Source organism: Ceratosolen solmsi, unplaced genomic scaffold (assembly GCF_000503995.2).
Source record: "Ceratosolen solmsi marchali unplaced genomic scaffold, CerSol_1.0 scaffold10, whole genome shotgun sequence".
NCBI lineage: Eukaryota > Metazoa > Arthropoda > Insecta > Hymenoptera > Agaonidae > Ceratosolen > Ceratosolen solmsi.
The window spans coordinates 1,768,219-1,793,660 of record NW_011948412.1 but is presented as its reverse complement, the minus strand read 5'-3'; the positions used below and the strand labels follow the sequence as shown (position 1 = coordinate 1,793,660).

Below are 25,442 nucleotides of genomic sequence, written 5' to 3'. Positions count from 1 at the left end.
CAATAAATAGTGACCATAGGTCGAATCATACAGTCGCTATTGTATTTACAATACAATCTATGGTATATTGTACACCCTAGATTGTATTTTACCGATGAATTAAACGGACAAATATGAATTTAATAACATTTTCGTTTTAATTTTCAAACTGACTTTGTACGTAAATTAATGCGTACATATAAACGAATTTTGTTCCTATACAAGGTCAATCAATGCGTATTATATATTCAAAATCTGTACCAGGAGGATATTAAAGAACATGATAATAAAAATAGAGACGCTGTCATGAGCAGTGCGATAGATAATGTTCGTTGGTTTAATATTTTTTCAGATTATTTGTTAATTTAATCTGTGAGTACCTTAGTTAATGCTAGCAAAGGCTTTAGTTAGAGGTATCACTAAATTTTCACTTAGTTAATAATAAAATGAAAAAAGCAAAAAAAAAAGAAAAAACTTAATGAATATCTTACTCGTACAATTTTTTTTTATCAATTTATTTAAAAAAAAAAAAAAAAACCAAAAAAAAAAATTACATATAACTTATACAAACGTTAATATTTTTCGTCGAAATTTATTATTCCCCAATTTCTTAATCAGGCGTTTCTTATATTTACATTTGAACCTCGAATTAAAAAAATATTACTATCACAAAGCATTAGACGCCAAAAACGAACAAAAGCAGAATAAGATGAAATGGGCTGAGAGGGAAAGAGCGCTGACAGAACAAAAATATGGGCAAGAACGCTCGAGATATTTCCTCGTTCACGCAACAATAATCTCTATAGCAGTTGTTGGAAAAATAAAGACAGTGAGGGCCGGGTCGCGCGACTGGTGAATTGGCGTGCACTCTCGTAAAGCCCCGAGCAACGCGACGATAACGGGCGCATGAGAGGGAGCTGAAGACGTGTAGAGTGTGGGTCAGACAAGGGCAGCCGTCGCGTGATAGAGCTGCATGAGCACCTGAATATGAACCGGCAGACAGGAGAGGCGGTCCTTTGTGTTAGCATCGACGGACAGCCAGGACAGTGCGTTGTAGCCTTCGAGTACGTATCTGTGGGCAAAGAGAGAGAGAGCGAAAACGAAAGCCGGGAATGTTAGTTAAAAAGAAGGGTAATAGTGTGGGATGAGATGCGGATTCAGGAAAACTCACCTGAGTACGTCAGTAGTGAACTGGGAGTCAAGGCCGTGCACGGTGACGGCGCTTTGCTGGTGTAGCAGCTCGTCACTGTTCTGCTGGATGGCTGGACTGTGGAGGTGAAGAGCATTCTTTAGAAAGACTGGACAGACACCTTCGAGGTGCGGACAAGCCGCCCAAAACCAGGAGGGCATACGGCCCGTGGGTGCGGTTGAAACAAGGTATCCGAGGGCCAAAGGCTGCTGCAACAGTGTGCCCACCTCCTCCGATTGCTCCGTTACTGCCGCCTAGGTATCGGCGAAAACCACATAACATTACTATAACATTACTTCGTTATTCGCAATATAAGCTGTATTTGTCAATGTTCTTTATATTTTACGATTGGACTTTCATTTCACGGTTGATATTCGATGTGTACCTATTGTTATTAACTCGATTATCGAGCCAAAATCGAATAAATTTATAATATTTTTATTTAAACACATTTAAACTGGCAAAACATCGATTAAGAATAGAACAAGTTGCAATGTTTAATTTTTTTCAATTTTTGTTCAAAATACTATTTAAGATCGAGACATTGAGGTTAACAGCGTAATAATGAGACTGACTCTAGGTGTGTTGCTGCATGGAAATGGACTGCCAGGCCCATCGTGATTGCCGAGGCCAGATCCTGGTCCATCGCCGCCGAGAGGGGAACCTTCCGGTCTTCGTGGACTGCCGCTGGGACTTTGGCCACCTCCTGCTCCTGGCTCTGGCCACACGTTGAATATGTCATTGAAGTCAGTCATGCCCTCCATGCCTTCGGGTAAATCTTCGTGTAGCGCGGAGAAGAGTTCGTCGTCGCCTAGCTCCGGGTCGTTTATTTGCTGCTCGTGAAAGGTTGTCTGCGACGACTATTGACCAATGTCGGAACGAATGTTAATCATTTACATGTAATAATCATATTTTCTCAGAGAGCGTCGGGTCTTAATAGTCGTTTTCGTTTTTTTTTACAATCTTATGACTTAAGTATAGTGTATTAGACGTATTTGCTAGTATCGAAATTAATATCGAATTAATAATCAACGTATTGTTATAAAATATTTCACCGTGATAATTTCCTTTTAATCTACCTTGTTAAATAAGGGGAATAACAACTATGCGATAGTATGATGCTTAAGGACAGAAAGCTAGACAAATTTAGATGAGAATTTGAAAGTCGTACCTGCGTGGTTGCCGAGGTGGGGAAGACAAGTATGTGAGTACAGGTGACGTCCTGGGGTGTCGAAAGTTGGCAATTGACAGATGCCTGACTGAATCTTTCGTCGGGTGTGAATTGGTCGGCCATGAGCCTGAGGGTACTGTCGGGTTCAAGAGAGACGAGGCACGCGCTGAGAACGCATGGCGCCGCCGTCGGGTACAGGAGGCTGCACTGACCGCAAATATCCTTCAGATGTTTCGACGCCTTCACAAGAGCCTTGCGCGATAATAGCCAGCTCCAGCCCTTGAGCTCGCCGTGGCCGATACGACCCACGCGTCCCACTACCAATCTCCACGGCTGGACCTACATGACGAATTATTTATTATTAATACGTTTTTCTTTACCTTAAACTTGAATGTCGATGAAGGAGTCGTTTAGAAATTGCTCTATAAGCTTTACACGTTTTACAAAAAGGCACGAAATGGCAATTGCGTAAGAGGACCTCCTCTTTCGCCTTCTCTCGGCAATTTTCATCGCAGAACAAGCTTGTGAATCGAATTCTTGGACATTGAAATTGCCTGCATACAAAGTCAAAGTATATCAGACTTACCCCTTGTGACATAACTCCAAGGATAAAGTCCATGAGCTTCTGGAGGCCGGCCCTCCTTGCCGAGGCGCGTTTCCGCCTCTTTCTGTTCGGTATATCGATGTTGATGGTAGTGGTTTCAAAGATCTCACCCCGATCGTCGGTTGCGACAGCCAACAGCCAGGATTGATCCTCGCTGAGACAATAGCTCAAGTAGAGAACTGCGCACTCCTCGGGACCGCTTGTGCCGAACGAGTCGGGCGCCTCACTCTTGCAGCGCAGAGGTGCCAGTACGTATGCTGGCGCGTACAACCGTAAAGATGATTTGTTGCGTTCCTGATGTACAGGTGCAAGAATGTTACTATGGGACTGCAAAAGTACCAGCGAAACCGTATTATTCATTTCTCCGTGAAACAAGCAGCTTGCCTCGATCGTTCCGAATGAATGAGGATTAATGAGCGTGGCTTGTCCTACTCCATAATTTGGGTTATGGATAATGTACATAATATCTGATATTTCTTATACGGTCAAATCCATATTAAGCTTTGACCCGGTTCCCTTTGTAAAAAGTGTGGAGATAACGTAACGTGCTATGCTATGGGTCTTCTTTATTTGACTAACCGAGTCTTGCGGCAGGAAAACTTTAGGCTGATAAATACGTTTTCAATCAATATCGCTATTTTATTTTACAATTTGTGCAACGTGCTTAAAATTTGACTATCTAATTGTGAAAATGCAAGAACATTATGAGCAGACACTGACATTTTCAGATGGATTTAGATCGAAAATTTTCTGACACGAGAGAGTGAAATTTAATGATTACAATTTACTTGTGAAACTTGTCGCCTTCAAATTTTGAACTGTGACACTCCCGCTTTAACATTGTCAACAAACTCGCACAGTACTTTTAGTGCTTTTATTCCTTATATAATAAGATTGTTTCAATTTGTGCCTTAATTAGTTGTTAAAAAAATTCATGGCGACAAGTTTAAATGTAGTGGAGTATGATAATCTTACATCTTTATTCTTAAGAAAGAGGTCGGCGGCTGCAGCGGTTCCAAACCCAGTTAAACTCCTGACAGTCGTGTTGTGCGAGAGAAGCCTCCGACCTTGCAAAAACACGTTCAAAGCCAAAGCTCTCATCTCATCTTGGATCTTCCGCCTTTCGCGGACTCGTCCAAGCTCCATTATAGTTTCCAACGATATTAGCTATCAAAGCAAAATTAACAATTACAATATGGATAATTAATTTAAAGCTCATTTAAGCATGGTTATGCAATAACATTGGCAAATACTTCATGCAGATTCTTTAGTGTAACATTTATCAATTACATACTGAAATGAAATTTTACACAATATTTACATTGCTTGCCGAGCGATATATCTCGGAGACAATATTTTGATCTTTTTTAATCTTTATTTTTAATAAGATGCTAGTAAGATACTTGAAGTAAAAAATAGTAAAAGCTAGCTTTGGCTATACTTTTTCGAGGTGTTATCGAACGTCAAGTGATCTGAATTAACAGGTAAGATTATTATCAGAACTCACCTGCACATTGATGTTTGCCCTGATCGCCTCGGGCATGCCATTGACGGCCGCGGAAAAGGCACGCAGCAACGCTAGTATGGCAAGTCGGCGCCGATCCGGGCAGTCAGCACCTCCTAGAGAGAAGGGTTCAACAAGGTAAACGACAACAGACGGTAATTCGAGTTCCTCCTCGTCGGGCCCGAGAGCCGCCACTTGGGACTGCTGTTGAACGTTGACCGATATAGTTGTCTGAGTATTGGCCGAAGTCTGTGTCGTCGGGGTTGTCCTCCCCGCTGTCGAATTCGCATTAGGCGTCTCGCTGCGTGCGTTCTCGCCTTCTGCCCCACAAACCAATACAGTATTACGAACATTACGTTTATCACCAATATCACGCAATTATTATCACAATTAATGATCCAAGTTCTACTTTATTGTAGCGTGATTGTTAATGTTGTAGAGACATTAATAATAAATATAGTTTGCACTTACCGACGGACTCAGGTTTATTGGGCATGCCGTCCGGAGTGGCAGGCATCGACTCAGAAACGTTACCGCACGACTGGTTCTGCTTGCCACCGACGCTGACGACTTCGGTATTGTCGAAGAGGCTCCGGTCTTGGATCACCTGGGTAAGGTAGGGAGCTAGTCTGTAATTGCACGCCTGCGCGTACAGTCTGAGGCACTCTCCAGTTTGGTTATCTCCGAGGAGCTTAAACCATTCATCGATGGGTTGTTGATGTTGTTGTTGTTGCTGCTGCTTGCTATTTATTGTGCTGGCGACCTTTTGTACGGTGGACTTGCCTACACGGAGGATGCCATCACGCACAGTCTTGGCAATGGGGGTGTGCTTCCCGAGTCGACAGATCTACAAATAAAAAAGATAATGTAGAGAGAGAGAGAGAGAGAGAGAGAGAGAGAGAGAGAGAGAAGCAGAGATAAATAAATAAATTAACGAAACGAGTGTACTTGGCCGTTCTAAAACTGAAAGCGATAATAGAGCCATTTTTCAAAAGTATACATCAATGTTTGCAGTAATTTGTTTAAATAATGTTGAATACTCCATTTCATTGCATTACTACAAAGTTCAGATTTACATACAAGTTTTTAAATCACTTATAAATACAGCACAGAACTTCTACTAATATAAATATATAGTCATTCGATATTATTTACTTATTATATCATATTATTAAAATAATTTAATTAAATTATATTATATTAAAATAAGCATTGCACCAAGACTTCGAAAAATAACGATTCACGAAATGCTCTAAGTTCAATTTTAACTAAACAAATATTTAATTACTAATGCAAAGATATTACTAATAATAGTAAGTATGATGTTTTATACTTAAAAATGGCTACTGGTATATTATAATTAAATTCTCCTAAAAATGAGAACAAATCAATTGTACTCTCTTAACAAAAGTGATAAAAATAAACTCAAAATCATCAATCTTTTATATTAATTCAGTGAATATATATTATTTTAAAATGCACATTATTTATATTATTAATTTCTCAGTGATAACATAATTTTTCATTTAGATATATTTTGAATCAAACATATTTGACAGTTTTCTGTTTATATTTGGATATTTTAATGTATTCTGTCTTCTTCATTGACTCTATTAAACGGAAAAATATACGTTACATTTAATTATTTTTATTTTTAAAATAAGAATTTCATGCTAATTAATTGTAATTAATTTTATGAGTCTTTCTTGTTAACATTGATCGATAATAAAAAAAATTTTTTTTTAATTAATATCTAAATTTAAAAACAATTAACGGTAAAAATGTGTAGACATTTATTATACATTTTCTCTCATAAATGAGAAAACATTGACATTTCTAGTTGGATTGCAATAAATGCTGTATCGATAAATGTAGTTCAACTTTTCATTTACAAAAAACGAAAAAGCGTTTTTATAACAAAATCCAAGGACTAATAAATTATTTATATTATTGAAATGAATAAAAATATTAAATTATTTAAAATTTTTATTCTTTATAATTCAATTTATGCTATATAAAATAAATATATAATACAAAGTATAATAAATTTTAAAAAATACAAGACAATATGGACGCTCGAAAAATTTACGGAGTTTTTATTAAATTGATGCTAATATAGACGAAAAACAGCTTACCTCGTAGGTAGTAGACAACTCTCTAAAGAAAGACTTGACCTTGCCGACAAGACAGTCGTTGTCGGGCGCTAGGACAACATAGGCAACGTCCCTCGGTCCGGCGTAAGGCTCAAGCAGCAGCTTCTCCCAATAGCTGAGAGCATACGGTGAGAGAGAGAGCCAATCACGGTCGTAACCGACGACGAGAGCTGGAACAGGTTGGGGCTCGCATCGATCCTTAGTGTCTCGTCCGGCGAGCCTGTGAAAACCTCGCCAGGTCAGAATCCTCACTGTGTAGGGCGCATCCCACATCCTTGTTGCCTTCTGTTGGATGGCCTCCTGTAATAGAGGCTGCACGCTCTTCATAATGCGTACGATATCGCCGTTGCACTGGGGACCCTTGGCTCGGAGGAACACCCAACGATGCACACCATTCAGTCGCTGACTCCGATCCACAGGAGGTCCTGTGATAAATGTTCGCCTTGATTGAATTTTGGTTCGCTTAATAGCTGTGAGGATTTACGGAATTCGTCGGGTAACCGATACTATTTCAAATCCAATCAAAACACAGTCTTCAAATACGTATGATTAATACGATATTTCATCTTTGTAAACGATTTATGGAAATATATATTGGGCACAGTGTTTTAGCATAAATACAAAATAAATTATGCTTAATTTTCACTTCGCAAAAGCTATATTATTCAGCTCCTTAATGAAACAATTGCACATAAGGCGCTATAAAGCGAGTCTATAAGCTTTATCATTTTCTTTTAAAATTCTGTAGTGTATATATATACTTAGTTACAAATTCAAATTAAATTACATTAACTTTAAAAACAAGTTGGATTAATGTTTCTCGATATAAAATTTAATGTTAGCAAGCTTTACGAACCGTCGAACTTGCCCTGATCAATAGCAGCCAGAGATAATTCATTGCCATCGTTGAACTCCAAGGCGTTTACGCTCAGCGAGCTTGATTTCATTCGGTTGGCTGCGTAGAGGCGCGCTGCGCGGTATAGGCTACTTGCGGAACTTTGGACGATAAGGCATTGCTCTCGAAGAAGTTCAAGGACTGAGGGTGGTACGAGGTCGATACCCTCGGGAATGCTCTTTGAATCGCAACAGGCAATTGCCGCAAGTGAGGCTTTCTTTTTATCAGCCGGATCCTCGGCGATCCCTGTTATTTCCATCTCGTCTTCGTAAAAAAGACCGGCTTTGTGAGCGAGACGCCGATTTACGACTGCGCTGAAACCGCAGCTACATCTTATCTGATCCTCATCCTGTATAAACAATACAAAATTAAAGTTTTGTCGTTCAATCTATATGTAAAAGCTCGTTTCCGTAATTGATTTCGAATAATTTAACGTTACTGTTCCGGAATTTTTAGATTAATTATAATTCATCTTATAATCCTATGCCCTGCTAATTAAATTTGTAATATTAAATTATTTACCTCGGCTATTCTCATACACAAACTGAAATTACTAGATCATAATTTAATAAATGACAACAGTGATAAATATATATTTATGCTTAAATGTATTAGAATTTGTTATTTATTACAATAAATTTATCATAAAAATTATAGTATCTTAAGTATATTTTAATTTTATTTAGGTATTTTCAATTCTTGCAGAAAGATAAGTATAATAAGTCTGATAATCATTTCAGTATTAACTGCTTTAGTATAAATTTTCTATTTAGAAAATATGTTTTGAAGTTAGTTAAAGGAATGAATATTGGAGATAAATATTCTTATATTATTCAATGTAAGAAATTAAGTATTCACCTGGAAGACATTGTTGTTTGCAGTCCAGGAGCCAGTTAAGTATGTGGTCGCATCGGCGCCCTTAATATTGCCTACAACTTTCGGTCCAGCATTACATACGCAAAGACTACAACTGTCAAAGTTATGATCGCGGAAAATATTAAGCGCGGTATCTCCTAGTAGTATATTGACAACGAGGGAGTTCGACTCGGGAGCGCGTATAGGACCAGGCGTATCAGCTTCGATGCTGTTGAGATTTTTGTTGAGATAAGATGATGTTGTAGAAGTCGCAGGTGATGGCTGATCGTAGGGTGGAGGAGGTGGCCGCACCCCGACGATTCCTGGTATCTGGGATGATCGATACGCAGTGCCTAATTGTGCAGGACTCGCTGGGTGGTGGTGGTGGTGTTGCTGCTGCTGCTGTTGTTGTTGAAGCGCTTGTTGTTGTTGTTGTTGTTGTTGTTGTTGTTGTTGTTGTTGCTGTTGTTGGTGTGGCTGCACTGAACCAGATCGAGCTGACTGTGAAGACTTTTCTTGATTGCTATAAATTAAAAGATTTTTATATGAAAAAGTATTACAGAATATTATTATATATGTATTAATTATAAACTAACGATGCATTTTATATAATATCGAAGTCTTTATGTCTGTTTATAACTTCATATTTCATAAAATATGATAGACCAAAAATTATCACTAAAATAAAATATTGCTAGGAATATCCATAATTTTCTTAAGGTTTTAAAGAAATTCGTTATATACATAAATCTCTTACACTTTTAAGATTATATATTTATTTGTATCACTTTAAGTAATTGTTTAATTTTATTGAGTAAAATTATTGATACTTTGAAGAATTAATTGTTGTTTGGTGAAACGTCGTAATTTTCAAAAATTAATATGACAACGATATTAGTTTAATTATAGGCTGAATAGAATTGTTGGTTTTGAGCTTTTTAAAATATTTATTTTTTTTTTTAAAGCAATATTCTCTATTAAATAAATTTCATATCAAATGTAAAATAAATGCTGCCGCGTCCCACCTCTGATTAGTGTTAGTGTTGCTACACTGCCAAGAAGTCCTGTAAACACAGTGAGTCGGAAGTGTCACGGGTGGTAAGCTCTGGCTTGGCAGATTCGTGAGAGGCGCGTATTTGGACGAGCCGACAAGTTTGCACATGGCTGGTGGCTTAAATACATAGGACCAGTCGTCAACGACCTCCTCAGGGGGTGAACCCATATTTGGATAAATGTCTGGCAATTGGCGCTGGAGCTGGCGTTGAACGAGCTGGGTGCTGACACCGAGGTCTGTCTGCTCAAGGCTGGGCTCGCTTAGTTGACAGGGTGAAGCCACGGGATTGTGTTCGAGAGAAGGCGGTGTTGGGAACATCTTAGACAGCTCTTCGGGTCGTAATACACCGACGCCCCGGCCACAGCCGGACGAAGACGATGACGAGGAGCAACCGTGCTTACTACTTGAGTTGGAGGTGCCGGAAGCCCCAGAACCCGAGATTCCGGAGCTCAAATTCATGCCATCAAGCCGCGCATCTACCCCGTCATGACCGCCTCCACCACCAGACTTATTTGAACCTGGAGGCGTTTGCACTTGAAGCTGATTCAAATTCTGAAATTGATAGACCTCTATTATTTAAAATCTAATCTTAATGCCTTTTATTAATTTTCCACGTCTCATAAATAATATAAATAGCATTAGCCAAACAACATTAACTTAATAATAACTTACGGTTTCGTCGCTGGAAGTATCCGGATCGGAATTGTCAAAAATTTGATCTAAATCTTTGTACGATGCTTGAAGTCCTTCACTAGTAAATAGAGAGCTTGGCTTAGATTCGTCTCTTTGCCTCTTTAATCCATCCACTCCAGTGACATTTTCTTCCCCTGCCGCGTCAAATTCGTAGGGATCTGGCCTTACTCCTGTGCATTCTCCCTAAATGATAATATTCCACATGTTCATTGACCTTTATAATAATGATGTTAAAATAAGAATTCGTTATTTATTCAGTCTTAGTTTAAGTTCGGCGAAGTATTAAATATATGATATCGAATCCGTTATGTTTGCAATTTTATATAGAAAATCACTCGCAAATAAGATTTTAATTTTTATATTAATTTATAAAGAAGTGCGAGTGATGACATTCAAATAAATAATTATATAATAAATAAACAACAATAATACGCGATAAATTCGCGTGGATAGTTACAAAGAAGTTTTTCTCTCTTTTTTTTTCTATACATAATCATTAACCAAATTTTTTAAATAGACATAAGTAAAATGTATTTCACTTTCGAATTCTTGAACTAAATTCAAATTGATAACAGTCCTTCAAAAACCATTAAAAGGTTAATGTATAACTGTTAAATTTCATTAATATTATTGTGATAAGTATTCGTTAAATAGGACAAAAAGAAAAATATCCCATTTAATTTCAATATATTGTTTTTTTTTCCTTGGCACAAATCTGTTAATATTTAGTTTTTACCAAAATCTATTGTCTACTACTTGCAAACGTAATTTGCATTTATGAAAGTCACGTATCACAATGTTGGAAAATCCATTTTTCAAAATGTTATAATTCAACATTTAATTATTGTAAATTACTGACTTAATATACAAAATTCAATCATATATATTTAAAAATAAAAATAAAAAATGTATTTAAAAAAAAAATAAAATCTAGTTTGTTGACGACATAGAAAAGAGAAATTCTGTTTGCGTATGCATAAATGCACGAGCTATAAAATTCATACTCATAAAATTTGATTTTTCAACATTAACTGCACCATATATTTTAAGATGCCCAGTCTGACACTTTAATCGTTTTAAAATAAATAATCAATTTCTTACAGATCTGAAATTGTTTACTATTCGCCGAAAGCAATAATGAGTGAGAAAGCGTTCGTAGTTTGGTTTTTGTTTTATTTAACCATCTCTCTTATATTTACGTAAGAAACAATGACAAAGCTTGAAATATTAAAGTTATATTCTCTTTCTGGTTCGTGATAGTTACAATTAATTAAATATAAAGATAATTGTATTATACTTAAAATAAATCATTAATCATAACAACACTTGTATAAGTTTTTATCCCCAAACATCGTTTGTATTGAAATGTCGATGAACTTCAACTTCTTCATCATTCGTAGATTACGTATACACGATCGCGCCATAAAACTGGATTAAACTCATATTTCGTTCCGTAAGCAAGATTTTTATATTGTTCAAATCAAGTGAATAGATTTTATTTTAACAGTAAAAATTACGGAGTTAGAAGACTGCATCGAGAAACACTTTTTTATTTATGCTAAACGCTTCTTTCAACCGTCGCGGATAAACTTTTGCTTAAGTGGCAACTATTAAATATCAACCAGACTATCGACAAGTGAGTAAACACATGGTGCAAAATTATGCATTAATATTAAATCGCCTTTATGAGGGTAAATAATGCATCGACAGTGTTTGGCAATGAAAGACATTTTGTGGACAAAGCCCAGCGTTGATTAATACAAATCACCAAGTGTACTCTCTTAGGTTATAATTGTGGCACTTACGGGGGTCGTGCCGGGTTCCTGCTTGATCTCGATCTTTGTTTGCTGTCCGTGGATCTGGATAGTCTGAGGCACCGAACCGGAGTTAGTGCTGGGCTCGAGTGTCCCGGTACCGCAACCCATCGGCGGGTAGAGGCTGCCGTTCCGTATGCCAACAGGGACGTACGAGGGCGCTGTCTTGAGTCGCTTCACCGGGTGATTAAGCCAGGCCTCCTGCGTAGAATAGTCGTAGAGCCAAGGCAAGGATTGCTCCTCCTCAAGAAGGGCTCCCTCGTACTCCTTGGAGATGAGGATGGGCCGCTTAAGCGCCTGGATCGTCTGGATGGGTTGGGAAACATGACCGGCACCCAAGAGTCCTCCGGGACTCGAGGCTTGAGCGTTGCCACAGCTTCCCGAGGACATGGACTTAGGACCCTGTGGAGGTGACGTGAGAAGTAGTTAGTACTCTGCGAGAGGCCGATGAGCGCGATTCAAGGCAGCGAGTGACTCGCTTGGGTCTCGAAAAGATGACCCGGTGTCTTAAATCACTATCGATGCGAGCTGTTGATCAAGAAATATTTTTTCAAGCACACTTGTCTCTCTGGAGTGAAATTGAATCGTATCAAAGTTCTCCTTCTTTGTCCGAAAACCTGTTAAGCGAAGCCGCGATATGTGACACTTTAGTTCAAACCCCATCTTTTGTCACAATACTACTAACTGCAATACCAAGAAAGACGTGGCTCTTGCACCACTACCCAGTCGAATATTCTGAACTATATTTTACAGTAGAAAGTAAATATAGTTTACGAGATGAGCGATATTCTTCAATCATGACCACACTTGATTTATGACTTCGGGTACACTATAGCAATTTAATTATTTGCGATTAGTTATTTATTTCAAGAATGCTAAATGTTTACGAAAATTTATAATATGATAATCAGTCGTTTCAATACTAAATCTAAAGTGCGTTCATCAATTGGTGTTTGAATTAAAACTATCTTTCAGTTTACTAATGTTTATTTACATTACAAACATATGCCCATAATGAAGAATTTAAAAGATTTGGTTTTCAAAAATCAATTATTTTAAGATGAGTATAGTGATAAAAGCGTTATTATTTGGTATTGATAAACACATGTATTAGTGTATTATATAGCCGGTGTTTATTTTCTTACATTTTCGTTCGTTTTGCAATTTTATTATGCTCGTCATCTGCAAAAAGTCCATAATTTTGAATAATGCGAGTTGGTGATATTCAATAAAACACTTTCATATCATAATTAAGCAGCTATAATAAAACAGACTGCTATTAACGAGCACATCATCCTGACATTATTGCGACGAATTTAAAAAAAACGCTAAACGTCTACTGCAGGCAATTATCATGTGATTTTATATGAGAATGGAATAAGACTAAGAATAAAAAGTGAAAGTGTTTCTTAAATTAAGATATACCAGGCTAATAATGCGCGACAGTATCTGCTAAAAATAGTTATTAAAGATATTGAATAGTCAATAAATATTAGCAATTAATTTCTCAGAAGATAGCTCGAAAATAAATTAAATGCACATATTTCTTTAAAAATACAAATAATTTATGCTAAATTATATTAACTACATCAATGCACTCAATGAATTAATCGGAATTACGCCGATATTTTTTCCATAAAACAATCCGATCAAGAACAAGTCTACACTTATGATTAAAATCCTTTTTTTTACAACCAGCTACTTAGAAAAATCAAAGAAGATTCTGATAACAACGATTTTTATTTCCATAAATTAGTAAATTTGTGTAAAAAAGCTAGTTGTATCATCGTTACAGATCTGTATGATATATAATCTGTTAAGAGTTAAGAATGAATCACATTTTACAGTGATTCCAAGTTCCTAAGTACTTGCTGATAAGTCGTGTTAGTTTATTGTGAATCCCTGTTAATGTAAAGTCGAAGAACGAATGAGCAGCAAAATATGAGAAACTCACCTGAGAAGGTGTGAGGGGTGGTTGAGCAGCGCTGCTCGCTGGTTGGCTCGTCGACTGTTGAGTTTGAGGACTAAGGCCCGTGGCCGATTGTTGGACGTCCTGAGGCGGTATGCTGGTAGGTGGCTCGGAGTGCGGGGTTGGCAGAGGCGAAGGGGCCGGCGAGGCGGGCGAGCCGACCGAGGGAACCGGCATGCAGTCACCACCGGTTGGCGGACCCCGTGGATACGAGGGCGGCCCACCCTCCGAGGGCGTCTTCGGGGCGTTCGGCCGATTCACCGACACCCTAGTGAAAATATTTTTGTTTAACGTATGCCGAAGCTCATTCTCTTACTAAAAGTGCCAACCCGAGTGATTACTAACGCGAGCGATCGTATGCCTATTAGATTTATATTTATATTTATTATCCTATTGAATTTTTAATTTACTCGCTGACTATATTTTTATGAACGTCTCGTTAAAGCTGGAGTTTTAGCCATTTCAGTCAATGTGGTAGGAATGCTTTAGTATTATAGAGACATGATAATCGATTGAGGAGAACTTGATAAGAAAACACAAACTTTTCTGTGTTTTACTTCAACGACGGATACGAAAATGCTAAAACTGCATTCTACAGATACTTCTTAAGGAAGAATGAAGAAGCGGCTATTAAATAAAGAAATTGAATAATTAAAAATTTTGCACTATATTCCTTTGCAGTAGAATTGCTTCGTAATGGCTATATTTTATTCAATTCTCTTTGCACCGAGTGAAAATTTTAGTTTAATCTTTCACGATTTGATTAAAATTTCACAAGCAATTGTGCTTTACCTCCTGCATAATTAAAGTTTTTTCATGTCGTTACAAAAAAGATAAATAGTTGGAGCTTTTATCTGTATACATTAATTATTTTAGTAAGAGAAGAAAGTTGATCGTTTAAGAAATTGATGACGATGAGAGTGTATTGACAAAGGCTTGTCAATCGGTTGGACTTCAAATGAAGCGAAAAAAAATAATTATTAGATTTTAAAATTAGAGTTTAAAATAAATTTCAAAATAAAATCATATTATCGTTTCAGTTAAGAGTTAATATTTGCTTATTGTGCAAAGTTTAAATCGAGGCTCCACTTTCAGTAAGATACCTTTTCATTGCTTGTGAAAATCTGCTATTAAAAGATGATAATATTTTCCATTTACACGCACACGCACGCACGCGCGCACGCGCGCGCACACACACACCTACACACCTACTACTACTACATATTCGGTGTAATACTATTTGACTTCTCTGAAGAAACTCGCGATTTTTACAATGCCGTTTTATAATTTTCTATTCCTGTCGCTTACTGTAATCATTTACATACGCAATCACTCGAGTTTGGCCTTAATCCTAGTATGAAAGTGCACGGATAAGCTGATCCAAGTTTACTTTATGATTAGCTATAGTATATTATAGTTTGCAAGCAATGTATGATTGTTAATTTCCCTTTATAATTGATAAGTTTGTCGGGACAGTGTAAAATTTAAGTCCGATTACAGGTTTCGTTTTTGTAGACTTAAATAATATAATTTTCCTTCCTTTATTTCTACTTTTTTTAAAATTAGTAATAAGCTTATTAGAATAATGTTATTAATCCGATTATATGGTACTTCGATCAATTTTAATGAAGAAATATACTTTTAGTACTTTTTTATCTTTGGCATCAAAGATTTGAATGTTTTTATAATATGAAATTTAAGAAGTTGATATTTTGTTAATTATATTACTCATTTATAATGATATCAAATAATAAATTAATGTTATTCTCTACCGAAACTTTACTCTTAGCATTATAAAAATATATAACAATGTATTCAAATATTTTACGAATTTTGTCTGTTATGGAACTTAAATTTTACAATGTAGTATTGTATCAATGAAGCGCAAATTCATGCGAAAATCAGTTAAGTACATCCTAAGTAAAAACAAAATTAATGCTACTACTGTAATTGTCACTTAAACGTCATATTTTCATGATTGTAATATATATACAAGGACGATTAAAAAAAACCAAATAGATAAGATAAACACCTTTAAAGCACCAAAAGAAAACGAACTCATGCAATACCTAATACAAAATAATGAATATCAACCTCGATTATGTACACTTCATTTTTTTATCAATGAATAAAATACATCAAGAAATTAAATGACCCATATAAGTGTTAAGTAAAATCACACGTGAAAATTTATTAGCGTCGACTGATCCCGTAAACTTTGTATATGGTTAGACATGGTGGTATTTTGCCAGTGCTGATAATTTACATATGTATGTACACATTTATACACTTATAATGGCGTTTATGATATAATTCGTGTGTACAGCGCTGAGGGTAAGCAATGGAATGATAAAGGGATTTTCTTCTTTCTCAAGCAGGATGCCTACGTAACAGAAAATTCCTCATCACTAATAAAACATTCGACGTAATCAAACAGTATAAAAATATAGAGAAGGCAAAAATATGTAATGCTTAACTCAATGAAACTTTTAATTCATAGCAAATAATTGAACAAACGTCAGTGCCTATTTCCATTGATTTGATTAGGTTTAGAATTATTACATACAAGTTATTGATCATAATATAAATTACATCAATTTTTCCACTAGTATGAGAAATTTTGTATACGATGTGCTCGCTTCTTTTTAAAAATATTTCAAATTTGCGTTATTAATGAGCTGCCACTGTTAAAATCTGTTAGCAAGACGTGATGAAAGATCGAAGCACAGTAAAAAGCGATTTCGTGAAGAATAACTTCTGATAAAACAATGCTAATTCGTAAAACCGTTAATTGAAAATTTATTATTATAAAAAATTAGCTCCACCATACGATTTCATTTAAAAAATTAATTTTTCTTTAATTCATTATAATATCATACAAAATATTAAATTGTCAGATATTTTCAAATCACAATTGAAAAATAAATTACTCATTAAATCCAGCGATTTTGTTAATTTCTCAGTACGGGAAAATAAATAGTAAAAAAATCCAGATGATTATCGAACTTCTGTCAATATTCAGATTTTAAATTTCGCAGACGTTTAAATTAATAAATAATATTAAAAAATTAAAATAAATAAACAGCGTATTTGAACGGAGTAGAGCAAGCATTGTTTGATTTTGACGAATCCTCATGAAATTCGTAAATGCATGACAATGAGGAAAGCGCGGGATAAAAAATGACTGTTGACTGGATCTGTGGGTCAGGTTCCTCAAGTGAAACTTAGATGAGGATGAGCGGCGTGCGAATCGGAGGGTATTTACGGGCACGACGGTGGCGCCGTAATAGCAGCACTACCCACCTTGGGGCGCTATTCGGGGGGACAGAAGAGGAACAGGCTGAGGAAGAGTTAGAAGTGGAAACAGCAGCAGCAGCAGCAGCAGCAGCAGCGGTGGCGGCGGCAGCGGCGGCGGCGGTGGCGGTGGCGGTGGCGGTGGCGGTCGTAGTGGTAGCGATGGCGGTAGCGGTGATGGTGGCGGCGGCGGAAACGATCGTAGTGGCAGTGACAGCGGCGATGGCGGCTGCATCCCAATGTAGTGTTGGACGCCGGTGAAAGGGAACGAGAGGCAGCCTTCGGTGGCCCCCGGCTCGCTCCGATTTGTCTCGATGACCCGGGCCTGGGGCGCCCGCGCCCACCGAGTAAGAGCTACTGCTGGCATTGCTGCTGCTGTTCCCGCCGCCGCTGCTGCTGGTCGTCGCGTTGCCGCCGCCGCCGCCACCGCCCTTCCAGCCACCGAGGGCCGTGCACCTGTAACCGATCTGCTTAACCTCCTCGAACTTTCGCTTCCTTCCTCGAGCCCTTTAAAATTTATCGTTCCTGCATGTTTCTGCCTCTCTGGATCTCTCTGCGTGTCTTGTGTGTGCGTGTCGTACTTGGTGCGCTTAACCCTTTCGTGCGCCACGATTAATGGCTCTTGAGAGCGATATAAGTAGCGTTAATAGATATTAAATACTCATATTTTGTAGATACTTTACTGAAATATCGTGGGATACGAAAGGCTTAAGAGGACGGAGGTCTGTGTTAGATTGTAAGGAATATTCTTCTTACACGCTTCTCACTTGTAAGTCTCTTTGATTTAGCGACATTATTTATCGACAAGTACGATATATGCAAGACATGCAAATTGGAAGCGCGTAATGAGAAGTTAAAATAAGGACCTCCGACACCATTTCAATCATCTACGAAAGTCAAACTTTTGTCGTTACATACTTACATAAGAATATAAAACAATGTTGATGCTTTAAAAACTCTAAATAATAGATTTAAATTACATAATTGATCGTACAATAGATTTTTGTCATTACATTTATCGAGTGTAGAAGAGACGATAAGTACGTATTGACATTAAAAGCAAAATTTTTTAACCATTGATTGGTAGCAGATAAATCATGATGCATACTGTTTTCTGTTACTCAGAAATTTCAAACGCATTTTCTGAAAATATCTCTTTATAACTTCTTGATATTAAAATTTCTACACGAAAGCTCAAATCGGTCTAATACAATTTCATATAAAACATGCGTAATTGTCTCCTATTAATATTTACCGCTTCTCCAGAAAAAATTCATAAATCATAAATATTTAGAGATAAAACATAGAAAATTTATTAATAACCAAAAACAACTATTTTCTTGTCATAATGCTACATAATTTCTCTTGTTTCTCATTTTTAACTATCACTATGCAGATATACATCAAGAAAAAGTAATGAAAACAAAAATTTCTTTCTCGATTTTTAAATTCATTAAAATACACATAACACATAACGGGACTAATTTTCTTTATATATATGATTAACTATAAAATATTTAAATCGTGAACATTGATTCGTTTGAAATACAAATATGTAATCAATACATTTTTATATATCATACTACATTTTAATATTGTACGACCTAACGAATAAAAACTTTAGTGTGTAATATATTACAATGACATAATTAAATAAATATTATTTAAAACAACATATTTAATATTAGGTATGTGCGTAAAATGTAACGATAAATGTCGATCTTTCAGATTCTTCTAATTCTTTGAAGCACGTACTTTTATTTTGTAATTTACAAGTTGTAGAAATTATGGCAATGTATCTAAAAATTTCTTTACATTCATCTATAAGAAAAATTTAAAAATTCTAATTTATATAAATAAATTAAGGGAGACGAGAACAAATATTACAGTTAAATACTAATGAGAGATGCTAGTATAATACTAGGGGGATACTATGCTTCAAAGACTTAATTTTTTATAATTTTATAAAAATCTGTTTTTTACTGTCAATTTTTTTCAATCTTATATTTATAATATTTAACTTTCATTACATGTAGTTACACTCCCTCACTCATTCACTTTCATACACACGCGTGCGCGCATAAACACACACACTGTACAAGAATACAGATTAAATTTATTGTACAAATCTGGTTTTATAATAGCCTCATTTTGTATTAAATATATTACAAAGTATTTGATTCAATTTTTTTAATTTTTTTAATTTTTATAATACAACATGTAGGTCTTAAAATAGAAAAAATTGATCAATAATTATTATGTAGTTTAAGTAAATCTGTATTCTTATTTAAAAAATGCAAGAATTATTAAGATATAAATTTAAATTTCATAAGTATATTCTTTCTTTAATTTAATTCATTGTTAATAATGACACATTTAATAATTACATATAATATAATTTTAATTTAATAATACTTAAATTTCATTAACCTTCTAATACCGAGTTCTTAATTATGAATGTAGTACTTCAAGTCAAGTTCTTAGTTTATAAAACCATTACATTCGTTGCCATAAGATATATGTTCACACTGTCAACGGTAAAATATAAGCACAAGTATATGCGAGATAGTTGTACAGCTGAATAAATTTCTCCCCTACAATATATATTTATACTGTACATAATACGACGCTTTGTTTATTACATAATCGACTGTACTAAACAAGTTTGTAATACACATGCAAACACGCATCGATACATAACACACAGGCATTTGTCAATTGATACTATATATGTATATACTATATGTTTATATGTATATTTTTAAGCTCGACTTTTTTTTAAGTAATATAATATACGAGAGAAAAAAAACAAAAGAAATTTATGTATTTATTTTTCGTCCTTGCATTCAGCGAAATATTGCTTAAATATAAGATAATAGTTATAATAACAGGGCACTTGCAAATACAATCTAAATTTCTACATTTGGAACCAATGTATTTGTCATGAGTATGATAAAAAAAATATACTAAAAGAAAAAAGAAATACAAAAAATAATAAAACAAGAGCTAATATATGGTCTGACGTATTTAACATGCCATTAGCAGTTTTCTCTAAGCGTCTTGTTCAAAAGAGAGCCACCTTTTTTTTTTTTTTAATAACATATCGTACATAGAGTTTCATAAAGTAAAGCTTGTACGAGTCGTTTTAATATTGGCCTTATGACTGACAATAAAGGTATTAATAAAAATACATGATGTATATATTTGCAAAAAGGAAGAAAAAAATGAAATAAAGGAAATTCATTGTAAATCAAGCAAAGCTGGTATCTTTTATTATTGAGAGATTATTTGTTATCGAAAAAAATTATCATTATTTCTGTAGTATGATGTTTATTTCAGAAAATTAATAAAATTAAGCATCAATATTGTCAATTTATTTCGGAACATAGAATAAGGAGCACGTACTTTTACTCTTATTGATATTGCCATTACCATTCGGAAAATTTAACTTTATTAAATATATTTTCAGATTTTAGGATACATTAATGAGATATAAAATCGTATCTGCAGGTATCGACTTCCAAACTTCAATTCATGTGAGCGTAAAAAACGGTAATATTGGAAGGATAAGAATGTAATAATAAAATTTATAATAACTAAATTATTAATTAAGTGAAAAAATGTATACCAATCTTGTAAATATAAGTAAAAACAAAAGAAATTACAAGCAATTTTGAAATTTAGCTCAGCTGTCTTTTGATCATAAACGCATTAACAATTTTTCAAAGATCATATTAGAACTATCTGCTTAGTCTAAAATAATAGCAAGGCTAATGGTGACCTTGCAAAACTCGATTTCAAATTAAAATCTCTCAATCTCTTGTTAAATCTACAATATATACGTAAATAAATAAAAAGGTAAAAAATGTAAGGACGAAAACAAGGTCGACGTAACCCCTTCTAACACAGAAACGCATGTTAATATGATACAGGATAGATCCGTGGAAAGGCGTTTCTCGCACAGATCTCAACGCACCGAATGTGCGAGAAGGGGTGGATTTGCGATCGGGGTGTCGCGAGGAAATAAGAAAAAGCGCTAAAATGGGAGAAGACCAAACTTACTTGGAGCAACTGCAGGAAGACTTGATGGTCGGGTCTACGAAGTTCCAGTTTCCGAGTTCCGAAGCGTCACCACCGTTGGCCAGCCTGGGACTGGCAGACCTCGCCCTCACGACACATTCGGCCCAAACCCGCTCGGGCAGTTCGGTCGCGGGTCCCAGGTCGCGCTGCGTCGAGAGCGGGTGCTCGTAGCTCGCGGGACTTGTCGGTGGCGACAGTGGCATCGCCACCTCGACACCTACGGGACCGATGGGACCGCCGGGGCCCGCTCCGCTGCCCACGCCTGTCATCATCGTCATCATTACCGGGCTCTCGTCCATGTCCGTCACCAGAACGTAACAGGAAGGGTAGCGCATTCGCACTCCACCGACGAGGACCTCCACGAGGGCTGGCAGTCCCGGCTCGAGACCCGCGCTATTTATTGGATAGAAGTGCCGCCACTCGTCCAACAGTTGCGAGTCTAGACGACCGACTTGGCCAGTCAAGGTGCCAGCGAGGCCATATGGAGCGAGGATCACTGCAGATACGAGATGAACTTATGAGTTTGGATTTTCCCGAATCTTTATAAGCAGTCCGCGATAGATATCTGCAACTTGCCATGATCCCTTCCCCCTTACTCACCCACCACCAACGCAACAGCGCCTAAGTCGATACATTTCAGTTAGGAAGCTGATGATTAATCGCAGCTGCGATTTAGTCTTAGATGAGTATGGGGAAGATGTTGAAGTTTGATAATTAGAAAAACGGTCTGTTTGCAATGGCCGAGTTGAAAAATTTCTCGATAGATATATTGGAAAAGTGTGTCTGACCTTACGCCCTCATAATCTACTGTCTCATGCCTACGGGCAGACTGTTACTTAATGTGCCCAATCTTCGCGAAATAAAAATAAAAGTTTCTTCCTAGTTCAAGACTCTTGTGTTTTATCAATTATAATCGAGCAAGAGACGTTACTAGATACAATCAGTTCGTTAAGTCATTATTTCATCTTCTTAAAATACACTTGTAAGTTACGACTCACCTTTGACCGGTGACTGGGCGGTCTGAGTGCGCTGGAGACAGGCCCTCGTTAAGTGCCTGACTGCTGGATGTTGCCTGACGTCCACACTCGCACACACGGTGCTCTCGCCGTGGACAAAGAAGGCGAATGAGAAAGACAGGTGACTGCTACAATGTACCCAAGAGCAAATATTACGTTAAATGACTTAAAACCGTATCTAGGAGCGAGTGTGCAAGGTAATTTTTGCTGGTCCGCCTATAGTCATTAAAACTCAGACGATCATTGTCATCGCTTTTTTATTTTTAATTGAACACGCACTGAGTTAATACTTTACTTAGTTAACGATGTTGTAACGCCTATCCAGGAGATACATTTAATACAGTTTTAAAATAGGATAAACTATTATTTAAAATGCGCTGCTTAAATTCCAATGGGGACGCAATGGAAAAATAAGCTAAAAATGATGAGAGCTTTTGTACATTTTATATTGTAAATTTCAAGCATTAAATATCAGTAAATTATAGTAATAATTATAGCAACAATGATACCGATTATATTAGCTACAATAATGTACTGAGTATTATGGACATACCTTTTGTTTAAATGAAATTACTCCAACACTAAACAAAATTTACTTAAAAACTTATGTTATCGTTAACCAATGTGAGCAATTCTTAAATTCTTGTAAGTCACTAATGTAATACACAAGCTAAGTTCTTCAAGCCACTCATTTGTAACATTTGAAAAAGATACCAGCAAAGAATGTTAAGTTATTACACCCTGGACCGATAGACTGGATTCTCGAGCCTAATTATATCAGGTTGCGTACGTAAATTATAAGTGGTAAATCAAACGAATAGCATTGAACTTACCTGGAGCATCGGTGCTTCTCGAAACCATCGTAGGGCTGAACGAACCACTTCCCTAAGCGGACAAAGTCCCGGGATAGTAAGCATCGTTCAATAAGGTTGTGCAAGGCCTTGAATAACAGCGATCTGCACTCGTATGACAAACCACTCTCCCATGAGCCTTGTTCACCTTCTGTAATCGGATAAAGAAAATGTTTTGTTAATTCTTTACCTGTGTTCCAGAAATATTTGTCTACTGCACATTATTTACATGTATTATTTAAAATTAGATGGACGAGAAAAACAAAAAAGTTACACAAGTGCAGGCCAGGTAAGCTAAGAAGCTGCTACAGCCATCTTCTGGTTTTGTTCGATACATCTACAGTTTTTATTATTTTTCCTTTTAAATTCCTTTTTCTATAATGCTCCCTTTCAAGCTGCTTATTTATATATAAATCTTAAATAACAAGAGGAGATATAGAAATATTGTCGTATTGATATTGTAATTAGATTGGAGAAGAACTAATTATAAATTTTATTTCCATATTTCTTTGATATTATTTTTGAAATTTCCAATGTCAATAATACTTATTGTAAACTAATTGTTTCTTTCAATATTGAGAAGTAATATTAAAAGCACTTCATTCATTCGTCAACTCATATGCATATATTATCAGTTTAAGTTATTCAGCGCTATAATTAAAATATTTATATTTCCGGAAGAATTTTGGCATCGTAAAACAAATTCTAGTTGTTGGATCATTCATTCATTTCAGAACATAAACGTTTCTACCGAATTGTTATTAAAATATAAATAAAAACCAAAGTATAGTCGTGTAAAGCTAAAAATAAAATACGATTTCGTAATTTAAAAGAAATAGAAAGTCGTCATACCATGAAATCAGAAATTTTATTTATTGAAAAAGTGAAAATCTACTAGTATGAAAGGCAAACATTAAAGTAAAAAAATTATATTTAAATTTAGAACTAAGGAAGAAACATTTTGCGACATGTGTTATTTGATTATCATAAAGATTTGGCTTTTTCATCATAGTTCACGATGCTTTTACGGAAGTGCAAGGCAACCCTAAGTAATTATTTTTTCTCTCCTGACCCGTGCAACTGTTTTATGCATTCATCCTCTTCCGGAAGACTCTGAACTACCCACCCCTTATATATAATATATAAAATGTGTTTGCGTAGTTTTCTACATCGCACATGCGCGATATTCCCTCGTCCGTCAGTATTCTCTCTCTCTCTCTCTCTCTCTCTCGTTCAATCTTTCTTTCATGAATTTTACTTGCAATATTCTAATAATGCAAGTATTTTTCAATACTAAATAATAACAATAGCTAGATAAGTAAACGCGACGTTTCTTTAAAACTGCGATGTTTTTGTTTTCTTGGCATTGTTCAGAGAGGCTATTGTAATTGTAAATATATTTCCATCTTTCTCTAGTTTTTTATGTAAATCGTTTACGCACAATGTGCCAGCATCGACAATATAAATAATAAACCTTCAATCTATAATGAGAGCTATTATAAAATTTACTACCCGATTTTCTTTGGACGATAAATAATCGTAAGGATTACTTCCTGCTACAATTGAACGTAATTTAATAGATTTGAAAAACTGTTCCGGGAGAAATTAGATACTTTCTTAATATACGCATTAGAATGTTTAAGAGGAAGGAACCTTGATAATTTTAACGATATAATAAATGCTTCAGTTTGACTTTCTATCTACAGAATAACTTGCAAAGATTTCATGGTCAACTCATTACTCATAATATATAATTAGCTATTTTAAAAATAACCTCGAAGCACTTTGCATATTTAATGTATTTTCATAAAACATACTGTAGCACATGATATAAATAACAATTTATAGGCCAAATGCGTAATACACGTATGTCGCGATCTCTGTACTCGAAAACGTATACTTATGAAATGGATAGAATTTCTAATTAAAATTTGCGAAGTCAATTACTCGTTACATACAAAAACTCGTAAATTTTAATTAATCGCAAAAATTTCGTGCATGTCTTATGTAAAAATGCAACCATAGCTCAATATAACGAATCTTCATTGACCTTACAAAAATGAGAAATTTTTTCGGGTAAGGTAAATGTTCAATACCTACTGAAGATGTGTAAAACATTTCCGCTAATAAAAATATAATCAGTAATGGATAAGAATGATATATACACTATAGCAGAGCGCCAAAAATGACAATAAACGATCAAACTAATACAAAGATAGCACGGTGATTATACAAAGTAGACGTGAAAATAACACACGAAAGAGTCGATTTACGTTACAAAAATAGCGAGAAGCATTAAAGTAATAGTATGAGAAAGAGTG

The 25,442-nt window shown here is 35.7% G+C and overlaps 1 protein-coding gene across 1 annotated transcript in view; it reads right to left on the bottom strand.

The window, feature by feature from the left end:
* Positions 1 to 553: 553 nt before the first annotated feature.
* The window catches only part of skd (mediator complex subunit skuld), a 76,133-nt gene continuing 51,244 nt past the window's right edge, over positions 554 to 25,442 (bottom strand). Inside the window, exons 3-22 of the mRNA XM_011502076.1 lie at positions 23,104 to 23,272; positions 22,253 to 22,398; positions 21,237 to 21,750; positions 17,602 to 17,630; positions 17,390 to 17,499; positions 13,866 to 14,189; positions 11,903 to 12,313; positions 10,077 to 10,280; positions 9,376 to 9,956; positions 8,354 to 8,873; positions 7,457 to 7,844; positions 6,583 to 7,025; positions 4,919 to 5,294; positions 4,451 to 4,767; positions 3,919 to 4,110; positions 2,926 to 3,237; positions 2,340 to 2,678; positions 1,744 to 2,028; positions 1,151 to 1,422; positions 554 to 1,051 (exon numbers count right to left, since the gene is read on the bottom strand). Coding sequence (XP_011500378.1) covers positions 919 to 1,051; positions 1,151 to 1,422; positions 1,744 to 2,028; positions 2,340 to 2,678; positions 2,926 to 3,237; positions 3,919 to 4,110; positions 4,451 to 4,767; positions 4,919 to 5,294; positions 6,583 to 7,025; positions 7,457 to 7,844; positions 8,354 to 8,873; positions 9,376 to 9,956; positions 10,077 to 10,280; positions 11,903 to 12,313; positions 13,866 to 14,189; positions 17,390 to 17,499; positions 17,602 to 17,630; positions 21,237 to 21,750; positions 22,253 to 22,398; positions 23,104 to 23,272 — 6,065 coding nt within the window. The 3' untranslated portion in view covers positions 554 to 918. The remainder of the gene's footprint in view (positions 1,052 to 1,150; positions 1,423 to 1,743; positions 2,029 to 2,339; positions 2,679 to 2,925; positions 3,238 to 3,918; positions 4,111 to 4,450; positions 4,768 to 4,918; positions 5,295 to 6,582; positions 7,026 to 7,456; positions 7,845 to 8,353; positions 8,874 to 9,375; positions 9,957 to 10,076; positions 10,281 to 11,902; positions 12,314 to 13,865; positions 14,190 to 17,389; positions 17,500 to 17,601; positions 17,631 to 21,236; positions 21,751 to 22,252; positions 22,399 to 23,103; positions 23,273 to 25,442) is intronic.